The sequence below is a fragment of the Sminthopsis crassicaudata genome, chromosome 1 (assembly GCF_048593235.1).
Source record: "Sminthopsis crassicaudata isolate SCR6 chromosome 1, ASM4859323v1, whole genome shotgun sequence".
In the NCBI taxonomy this organism is placed as follows: domain Eukaryota; kingdom Metazoa; phylum Chordata; class Mammalia; order Dasyuromorphia; family Dasyuridae; genus Sminthopsis; species Sminthopsis crassicaudata.
The window spans coordinates 669721874-669733123 of record NC_133617.1 but is presented as its reverse complement, the minus strand read 5'-3'; the positions used below and the strand labels follow the sequence as shown (position 1 = coordinate 669733123).

General features: G+C 41.5%; 1 protein-coding gene across 1 annotated transcript; it reads left to right on the top strand.

The window, feature by feature from the left end:
- Positions 1–2248: 2248 nt before the first annotated feature.
- On the top strand, positions 2249–9186 carry NICN1 (nicolin 1, tubulin polyglutamylase complex subunit). Its single transcript, XM_074263824.1, has 6 exons — positions 2249–2932; positions 4797–4964; positions 6484–6597; positions 8074–8145; positions 8650–8757; positions 8837–9186. The coding sequence occupies exons 1-6, from the start codon at positions 2801–2803 to the stop codon at positions 8876–8878; spliced, it is 636 nt and encodes a 211-aa protein (XP_074119925.1). The 5' UTR covers positions 2249–2800; the 3' UTR covers positions 8879–9186.
- Positions 9187–11250: the final 2064 nt, after the last annotated feature.

Here is an 11250-nt window from a genome sequence, read left to right as displayed (position 1 = left end):
TGCATTTGAGTCCAGTCCAGAGCACACTAGGAGGAGTGTGGAATCATACAAGAGACAGATTGTGAATAGCCTGAGGTGATAGGCTAAATGGTTTGTATTGAGACAATAGATACTTGGGATGTTTTTGAACGGAGGAGTGATTGGGTGAAATCTGTGCAATAATTTGGTAGTTGTGTGAAGGATGGACTGGAAAGGTCAGAAACTGCACTTGGAAAGGAAAGGAGGCAAGATAAAACAATTGTTAGATTATCTCAGTAGCTCAAGTTAGAGGAGCTGAAGCTGGGCAGAAGCAGTGATGAATGCCAGACTTGTTGAGGAGGTAATTGCCAGGATTTGGCGTTTGATTAGATGTGAGAATGAAGGAGGGAAAGGGGAGGAAAATTTGATGAATTTAAGGTTTGTGTTCCGTGTGAATGAATAGGGAGACTGATGATAGAACCAAAGAATTTCCATGACAGAAGGCACCTGTTGCCTGTTGTCACATAGCTAAGTATCAAAGCAAGTATTCAAATCCAAATATCAGGAATCTAAGTCCCAATTGGTCCATCCATTTATTGTCATCAAGACAACAGCTAGTTATTGGCTAGAAGAATAGGAATTAAAGTTAGGTATAATGGGGCCAAATGTGGTAAGCCTTGAATGGCAGGTTGCTTAGGGAAGAAGAAATCTTTGGAAATAGTTGGTTAGGAAACGGATGTGATTCAATTCCAGACTCTATAAATAGAGTACTCAGGCAGGATGTATAAAGATGAGTGGGAAAGGGAGTAACAAGAGAACTTAGGAGGGAGACATGTTGAGGAGAAAAAAAGGTATGAAAAAATAAAAAGGAAAATATAGAAATAAATGATGTTATCATTATCATTTTTTTTTCTTTTTGGCAGTAATCACATATAAAAATCTGATATCTAGATTCCTTAATGAACTGAAAGAAATTTATCAATGTATACTATATACATAGTATATGATAAATAATGCAAAATAATGATATATTGCGAAATATAATGCAAGTGATATTCTGTAAGAAGTGCTCAAAGAACATAAATTTCTTGAAGGAGGACATACAAACCATTACTAATCTCTTGAAAAATTGTTCACACTCAAAAAATGCACATCAAAACACCTTTTAAGATATATCTACCAAATTGCCAACAAAAAAATAAGCAAACTATAATTCAGTGTTGACATTGCTATGGAGAAACAGGCATTCTACCACATTTTTTAACTATTAGGCTGTTTCAGACTTTTTGGAAAGCAATTTGACATTGTCACACTGACCTAGGAAAACAAACTTTTGACTCCACTAATCTCACTGTAGGCATGGCTATGACAAAGGTGAGGCAAGCAAAGCTGAGGGGGACAAAGAAAAACAAGTAATATTCAGTACTATTCTAAGAATGCCATGCCATGAGGTCAAAGGGTACAGGATCACAATCTTAGCCCAGGAGCAGAATTAACTAGCGATGATTCTGCTGCTGGGACTTTATCCTAAAGATAAACTTGATCAAATTATGATTTTATTTTTATTAAGAGAAAAAAGATTGACATATACCAAAATATTAAGAGACTAGTGGTAAATAGGAAACAACTTGTAGGCGCAAAGATTTGGGAATAGGCAAAAAAACTGACCCATCCATAGAATGGGGGTTACTGTTCCCCAAACAGGACAAAAATGAAGAAACTCCGTTTTCTTTGAAGAAAGCAGCCAAGAGCGGGGCAGAAGCTTTGTCTTCCTGTCTCGCTTCTGTTACCCACTACATAAATACTTTTCCTTCTCTTGGATTTGGGTTTCCTTGCACACGAGTATGATTTTTAAGCTTCTCCTGGCTTTACATTGCGAGCTCCTTGAGGGCAGGGCCTCGCTTTTGTGATCCCTAGCAGCACTTAGCACAGGCCGGGGCACATAGTAGGCACTAAATAAGTGCGGTTTTTGTTGGTTTTTTGATTGATTGACATAAATGATCCTGTGATGCAAAGTGAGGTTGGTGGAAAAGAACCAAGAACAAAATTGATGTGGACAAAAATGTCTTAAGATAATAAAAGCAACTAAATAAGTGGGGAGGGAGCGGGGAAAGGAGAATTCTGGAAACAAAACTCCTTTGTGTCCATAGAGTGATTTATTTTGTTTCTTTAGAATTTATATAACTGCTTTAGGGTTTGCAAAGCTCTTTCTCATTCAGTCTTCACAGGGAACTTGAGAAATAAGGGATATTCGTATTATCCCCATTTTAATGAGAACACTGGACAAGGTGGGTTCCGAGACTCGGCCTGGGGAAGCGTCTGGGGCAGCATTTGAACTCGGGCCCTTTCTAAGTAGCGCTACCTCACTACGCCACCTAGCGGCGGCATACATGTAGTGTGTACCTTGCTAAGACTGCAATAGTACAAGGACCCTGTCTCAACAGCACGAGCAGTACTGCAAGGGTTTTAGAAACCGCGACTTCCTCTTTCCATCAGGATTAGGGCTCTGCGAGGAGAGTGGGAGACGAGGGCGGGGGAAGGCCGAAAGATGACGGCCGTTGCTTGCACTAGACCGTTGGCCTGAAGCGGTTGAGAATGCCTGCCAGTTCTGCCCAGTCCTACTCTCTGAGATTCTAGTTAGGGGCGGGGCTACGAGGTTAGGAGAGGAGCGGTGATTGGTTGAAAGGGAGCTTCCGGAGGCTCTTCCGGCTTAGACTAGGACGCTACTGAATGCTGATAGGACAGTTTGCTGTCAGGCTGCAGGGTCTGCTGGGAGGTGTAGTTTTTCCCAGCCCCGGATTCTCGGACCAGAGAAGGCTTCTATGCAGCGGCCGCCGGCGCCATGTCCCGGGTGCAAGTGCCCTGTCACATCAAGGGGGCTGTGGCGCTGCAGGTGGGCGATGTGCGGACGGTTCAGGGCCGGCCGGGCGTCCTGGTCATCGATGTCACCTTCCCCACGGCCGGGCCCATTGAGGTGAGCGCCGGCCCGAGGGGCCGGGCCGGGGCCGGGCTGGGGCGGGGTTGAGGAGGAAGGCCCGACGCTTCGAGCTCTCCAGTACTCCGAGAAAGACGAGCCGATTCTGCAGGCCCTCCCTCTGCCCCCGGGCGGCCTGTAAGTGCCAAGAGTGAGGTCAGAAGCCAGTGACCTGAGCAAGCCGCCTCCCACCTCCGGGTCTCGGTTATCTGTAGAATGAGACAGTTGGACCGGAGGACCCCTTAGATCTCTGCCCAGCTGTGTGCATGATGATGACAACGACCCCTTTAAATTTCTCTTTGGCCAAGGCTTTGCTCACTTTGGGAGTTAAATAAAATCACATCCCCCAATAAACCCGGGGGCCGTGATGTCACGGATTTGAGTGGGAACTCTGACCCCTCCCGTTCCACTCCTACCCATGCCCTTTTTAACTTTCTCAGAAGGGACCCCACCCAGTGCCTTTTCTCTGGTAATTTTGACTTTTACATTGGTTAATGCCAGTGGAGCTGACAAAAATCACTAATAACTGACACACATCGTGCTATAAACATGCAGCCAGGTCTATCGGGCAAGCTCACAAGATGGAAAGTAGGTTAGATGAGGTAATTGTCCAGAATTGCCTCGTAGCTGAAGAGTGTCACAAGTAGAATTTGACTCTGACTTCCGACCTCCTCCAAAGCCTGGCGGGGCTTTCCCCGAGGGTAACTCTCACATGACTAGCCACCTCTTTCTCCGGGTTCTACATCTCTGATAAGACTATCCATTCTGCTCCTGGGCCCTCACAGTTCTTTGCTAATTTGTTGAAGCGCATTTACACCCACTGTGAGCATTTTTTGACTTCTATTGACTGTGGTATTTGAGAACTCAAACCCTTTATATTTTCCCTCCAATGCACATGTCAATATGATAGAAAATTGTTTGAAAGATGGCTCACTAGAGATGATTTTGCTTGACAGCCGCCCATTAACATTAAAAGGAGTTTAAAATAGAGAAACACTTGCCACTTGATGGAGGCTCCCCATTGCCCGGTCCAAATGGGAGAGGACTTGACCAGATTTTGATAAGAAATTGTATAGATGATACATTGTATCCATTAGTATTTATAATGTGGCAAATATTGTGCAAGGGTAATGGACTGAGGCCCGGAATTGAAGAGGAAGAAGAGACTTAGCTGGATTGTTTTTGAAAAATTATGAAGTTCTTTTAATGACTCTAGTGTTTCCCTGGAACAAAGGCCTCTTTTAAAACATCATTATCCCGCTGCTGCTGCTGCTGTGTGGCTCTGAGTCATAAGCACACCACAGTTTGGAGAGATGGAACAATAGAGAGACACACAGCACTCTACAGCAGGCTGTAACAAACTACCGATGAAAAATTATATAGAAGATGTGGCAAATAGGATGTGAGAAAAGAATGTGAGCCAGTCATGTAATTGGATCAAGAGGTAACAAAATCTGTGTACTTGATCAGTATCTTGTAACAACAAGAAATCTAGAGGAAAGCCCTTATCATATTGAGTGGAATTTATAGGAGGACATGGATAAGTATTACAGAGGATGAGAAAACTTGGCTGGATTGGGATATGTATCATTGGAAAAATTACCCATGGGGATAGGATCCACTGAGGTATTCAAGAAGTCATGTTGCATGTTATTGTGAAAGCTTAACATTTTTCTTGAACTGTACACAGACTTATGTGTGAATGTATGAACTTTTCAAGTTTACCTGAACACACAAAACCTTGACCTGGTTTTGCTCATTGTATTTATTATATTTATTATGGGAGCATTAAGTAAAACTTTTGTAGACCTGGTCTGATTCCAAATTGTGCCAGTCTTAACTGCAACCCTTATTTGTATTTCAGTTACAGGAAATCACCTTTAAGAATTATTACACAGCCTTCTTGAGTATCCGTGTGCGCCAGCCTGGTTCCCCGAACAAATGGATTACCTGTTTACGAGACTACTGCTTAATGCCCAATCCACATAATGAGGAAGGGGCCCAGGACTATGTGTCCCTATACAAGCATCAGGTCAGTGAGAACTCTTTTTCCATTGGAGTTAAGGGGAGGAGTGGGCTGTGGGGAGAAGAGACCTGACTTCTTGCCCTGCACAGCTCATTTAACAAAGTTAAATATTTACCAAGAGAGTGTGAAGGTCTAAGAAAATCTAGAGGCTAGATGACTGTGTTTTAAAAAGTAGCATTATTTGATTATTTATATTTGATAAATGCCCCCAAATATGAGCATTTCAACATACAAAGGACAGAAAAAGAAGATTGTACATGGAAATGAAAAATCTCCACTATAAGAAGCTGCTTTCTTTATAGATATATAATTTATTCAGGATATTAGTTCCAAAATTGTCGCATTTGTCTGTGTTTCTTCTGCACCTCTTTCTGTTTTACTTGGAGAAAAAAAAAAATTTAATACTTCATTGATACTTTTGACATTTCTTTTATTGTACAACTAACATTATCAGCCTTTCCCCAGTTTTCCATTCCCCAAAACAAAAACATAAACTACTTTTGTAATCAATACACATAATCAAACAAAACAAATGTATACTGGCCTTCTCCAAAAATGTATGTCTCATTTTTTACCGCTTTTCTATCACCCCTCTATCAAGAAGTAGGAGGCATGGATTATAATTGTCCTCTGGAATCATTTTTTGGTACATCTCTATCTTTTAATTCTTTGTTGTTAGCTTAGTAGTGCTATAATTGTTCCAAATTGCTTTCCAAAGACTGGGCCAATTCAAAGCTCAAAGCTAGATTTCTATGGTGCCTCTCACTTTCTAGATAATTTTTTGGTCTTAAGGACATAGCTATTCAAGCAGAGAATATTTGGCCCATATTTTATATAAGTTACTCTCTGAAGAATTTTGCAAATGATTGTGTGACATGGGAAAGGCTGGCAAAAGTATTCCCAGCATGGCATGCTCACATCAAAGATGCTGTGCTCTATGAGCAAAGCAGAATTACAGCAGCTCAAATGAAATGTGAGATGCACAAATTAAGACACATCTACAAACCCCAAATGTTCACATAGACTATTTGTGCCCTACCTATGATAGAGCCTTCTGAGCTTGTGTTCTGATCAGCCACAGTTGGACACACTGTAACTTGACTCCAACTAAATGCCATTTTGCTCCTCTTCAAGAAGGAAGAACAATTAACCAAGAAGCTAGGTGGTGCTGGTGGAAAATTTGATTTCAAATCCACCTCAGATGCATACCCCCTGTATGACTCTGAGCAAGTCATTTAACCACCATCTGCTTCATTTTTCTCAACTATAAAAGAGGGATAGTTATAACACCTACTTCTCAGGATTGCTCTGAGGATTAAATGAGATAGTAATTATAAAGCATTTAGTACAGGGCCTGACACATAATAGTTATGTTATATATAAATATACATTTGTTAGCTATTATATAGCATTTATATAGAGACTGTAGTTCCCCTGGTTATTCCCTGGTACCTAAGGGCCCTCTGGCTAGGAAGAATCCCAGGGATGACATGCTGGTAATGGAAATGGGGCTACCTTTGTGCAGATGCTGTGTGACATGGAGAAGGTGCTGGAGCTGCGCCTGATTCTGCGGCAGCCATCCCCACTGTGGCTCAACTTCACATTGGAGGACTTACAGTTTTTTCAGCATGGACCACAGGTGGGAGATTTTCAGATAAGACGGATAATGTTTGTTCTGTGACTTTTGCTAGACTGTACACGTTAAACTTATAAAAGGAACAATAAGCATCCAAAAAAAGCAGGGGGTGGAATGTATTGAGACAATCAGTTCTTGTGCTTATAGCTGTGGGTATACACTTCCATTTTGGGGTCAAGACCTGGATAGTTAGTCAGCAAGTTTTTATTAAATGCCTACTGTGTCCAAATCTCTTGAGTAGGTACTAGGTAAGATACCACATGTATATATGGCCCAGTCTCAACACACAGTCTATTAGAAAGTGAAAATGAGTCAAGTTTACCTTTGGGGCTGACCAGCAGCATGGAAATCAAGGCCAGAAGAACATGGGTGTATGAAAGGAGCATGAGAGATAGCAGCCAAGTTAGAACTGTGAAGACAGGGACAATAAAGGGTCCCGTGGGTATAATTGGAAATACCCAAATAGTTGGAAATACTCCCAACAACCCTCAGTATTTGACGAGAAGAGTGTGTGGGATTGTATCCCAAAGGCAGAGTGATTCTTACATATATATGAATCCTCTGGTGTGCAGCCAGGACTTCAGAACCCTCTCCTGTCACTTCTAAGTCTTTAAAGGGATTGAATGATGTAACCATTAATTAAATTAGAAAAAGAGGGAAGGTTAGCTTTTTAAAGAGTCAGGCCTTTCCATGCCAGCACTGAGCTTAGGAGCTGGCTATACAAAGAAACAAATGAAACAATTTCTATCCTCAAAGAGTTTGTATTCTGTTGGGGGAGGCAACATAGAAACATCTTTGGTGTTTACAAAAGATAAGGTGATCTTCATGATGGGAGGGCCTTGACAGCTAAGAACATCTTTAGGAAAGCAGTATAAGAGCTAAACTTTGAAGGCAGCTAGTGATTCTAAAAATCAGAGGTAAGGCATGGAGGATAGTGTTTTCAAAGACCTGGATGGACTGCTTTTTGTGAGTAATAGCAGGATGACCAGTTTGGCTAAACCAAGAAGTATCTAAAGGGAATAAGGCATATAATAAGTCCGCACAGGTAGATTGGCTTCAGGTTGTAAAGAGTTATAAATGTCCAACAGAGAAGTTTATATTTGATCCTCAAAGTAATAGGGAGCCATTAGAGTTTTTTGAGAGGAATGACATCTGACCTGGATATTAAAAGGAAAATCATTTGGGCAACTTTATGGAGGATAGATTAGAAAAGGGACAGCTTTGAGGCAGGGAGACCAATTAGGAAACTAGTGGCAATAATTGTCCAGGCCAAAAGAGTGAAGATATGAACTGGGTTAAGTTGCCATGTGAGTGGAGAAAAGAGATGAATAAACTTGGGTAACTAGAAGAATAATGGTACTCTTTGTAGAAAGAAGGAAATTTAGGAGGACTATGGAAATGAAAGAGAACACATTCTGTTCTGAACATGTTGCATTTCTTCCTCTAATTCCATCTTCTTTGATGATGGTTACCTAATAGAGCCCTTCATCAGCCTTTACCAAGTGGCTCTCCCACCCAGCACCCTATGAGCAACCAGCTCTCCTCCTTCAGGTAAGTTCACCTTATATATTTTTCTGGCTTCTCTTACCCACCCTCATCCTTGATCTCGTAGTACCTAGGTTGAAACCTTGTATTTCCATTTATCAGTACAAGTTTGTCAGATTGAATTGGTCTGGTGCTGGGCCTCCTCCTTCAAGAATCTGACTGGTGGACATGCCATAACAACTAAACTGGGAACACTGTCTACTTTTTCCTGATGCCACAAAACACAATGAAAGGAAGGGCACTAATAAAAGGGTCACGACAGTAGGGAGTGACTGGCTGTTGGGATGGAAATGGTTTGTACATCTATATTGAATACATCTGACTCACTCACTGTCCCACCCTACTCCATCCATGACCTATTGCCTCCTGGACTGCTAGCTGTTGCTTCTAGACCTATTTAAAAGCTGTAACTATTATTCACAGTTGTGAAAGTCCCACAGAGGTAGAAAGGGTTTTATTCTAGCAACCTTCACTCCCTTCTTCTAGTAAGTCATTGCTGTGTTTTTTTAGCAAGCTCTCCCTGACCCAGATAAGGTCTCTTCGGAGGTACAGCAGATGTGGATGCTGACTGAGATGATCCGAGCCAACCGAACAACAGCTCGTATTGGTCGCTTTGATGTGAGTTGTCCAGCTGCCTCTGCTTTTAGCCCCCTAGCTCTTACTTGACCAGGATTGACGAGCTCTGTTTGTATTACAGGTGGATGGCTGTTATGATTTGAACCTGCTCTCCTACACGTGAACCCTCAAGGTTGTTTGGCCTCCAGATTTTGTTCATGACTGAGATGATTATTTTTTATTCCTGCTGAGGACCAAGGCCATCTCAAACAAAAGAGGCCCAGTGTCCATTGTCTGCTCCCAGAATATCATTCTCCTCTTTGCTTCTAGTTGAGGCTGCCAAGACTTCTTGGTATTGATAAACAGCTTGAATGTAAGCTCTGGGTGGAAACTCTCCCGTCCTCTGGCTTCAGCCTGAACTCTTGAGATGCCAACTTTCCCTCCTTCCCTGCCTCAGCTTCATCATAAAAACTCACCAATGTTATTTCTTTAGAAGCAATGTGTGCATAGTATTGACACGGTCTGTTCCTTCTAGCCTTTCCCACCCCTGGATAGTCCCAGTCCTGCCTATGTATTGCCTTAATGGTAACTTGTGTCTTCCTATTATTTCTGATCCTGAGCTCATTTGGGCTTGGGATAACTTCATCCTGCCATATGACTATTGTTCACATACCTGTCAACAGTATGAGGTCTTTCAATCAAGAAAGTATTTTTAAGAGCCTACTGTGTGTCCCACACTGTGCTAGGTGCCGAAAGATACAAAGACAGAAGACAAAGACTGCCCACAAAGAGCTTACATTCTAATGGAGAAGACAATATGTACATATATATATATATATATATATATATAGGTACATTAAAAAAAAAAAAAAAGACATAATTTGAGGTAGTTCTCTACCTCTTACCTGGCTCTGGCCTAAGTCTAAACCTGAACTAAATGTCTTGGTCTTTGGAAGCTTCAGGAATCTGTCTTAGTCATGGGAAATTCCAAACAGTAGTCATTATCTAAATTACCGTCCAGAGTAGACAGAAGGCCCAAAGGTACTTGGGGAGAGGAGCCCCCATTTCATTCTTTGAACAGACTACAATTCCACTCCACCTCCCCGAGATCCTGCAGGTTGTCAATTACAAAGCAACATTTCTTTTCCTAGTTAGAATGTACAAGCCACAGATTGGAGGAAAGAGAGAGGGGAGAAAACTGGAACTAGATGGATTCTCTTAGGATAGATTACTCCTCTCTTCCTGTTTATTGTTACTTTCTTCCGGCCCTCTTCCCTTTTTCCCCCTCCCTACTCTGACTTAGCCCAGCAGATGCTGAATTCATGCAGAGCCAAGCAGACACTATACCTGCTGTCTAATCAAAATTCTATGTCATAGAATTGGTTTCAAGAGGGACCATTTTTGAGTATTCTACTTATAATAGGTAGCCAACTTCCCAAATGTTATTAAATACAGATATGTAGATATTGCCCCATTTGTTCTGGTACCCAGCAAAGTTTATGACTAATAATGCTTCAGTACTTGACAAGATATGAATTAGTCTATTGAGCTCAGGGACTAAGTTCAGAACAGGTGCTAGCAGCAGAAGGTCGTTCCTACTAAGAAAGTTAATGGGCCACTGTGTACATGCAGGTGGGTAGCAGAAACCTGCCAGATCTCTTTCCTACTGCAAAATTATGGTGGTGCAGCTCCTACTTGGATAATGGGGTAAAGATTAAACTAGTACTCTGGTACAAATTTAAAAATTGGAAGTTTCTGATAGCGACTAAAGGGTTAATTACTTTGGCTATCATTCCCCTTTTTGAATTAAAGTTTAACTATTTTTCCCCTAAATGCCTTCTGACCACAATCACAAGTACTGCTTGATCTCTTTAAAAAGCTAAGTTCCTTTACATTCCACAGAGGCTTATTTGTTCAACTATCACCACAGTTCAGTGACCAGAGCGTTACCCTGGAAGAAGTCAGGGATGTGTTTAGTTTATTTTCAGATACGAAAGCCAAAAAATTAGCGATGCATTTGGGGTGAGCAGACCACTCCTGTTGTATATGCTTGGATGAGTTGACAAATTTCTTAATAAAATTGAGAACTACTGTATCTTAAGCTTATAAGGATAAGCAAATCCATTCCTTCCATATGGAAAAGAGGATTTCAGACTTGCCAGGGTATCCTCATTCTGGTCCTTCGAGCAGGCAGGACTCTTTCTGGTTATTAATAGAGGAAGCAATTTCTGAGAAGTGATATGCTGACAGTCACACAAGATGCAGATTATGGTTTTCAATCTCAGGGCTTTTGACTCCAAATATATTGCTTTTCCTACAATACAGGCTATATTCTATTGTCTTCCCGTTTCTCAGGCGGTTCAAGTAAAAGTTCTTGCTGCTCTGATTCTAAGAATTTTGTTAATGCTTTAGGAAAATATGCTTCATGTGTACCTAAATTGTTTTTATCTACTGTAATGAAATACGTTTTCCAACTCATAAGAATACAATGATGGTCTGGAAACTTTGCTTGAAAGGCAGCACCCAAACCTGGTCCTAACACGCAGCGATTGGTAC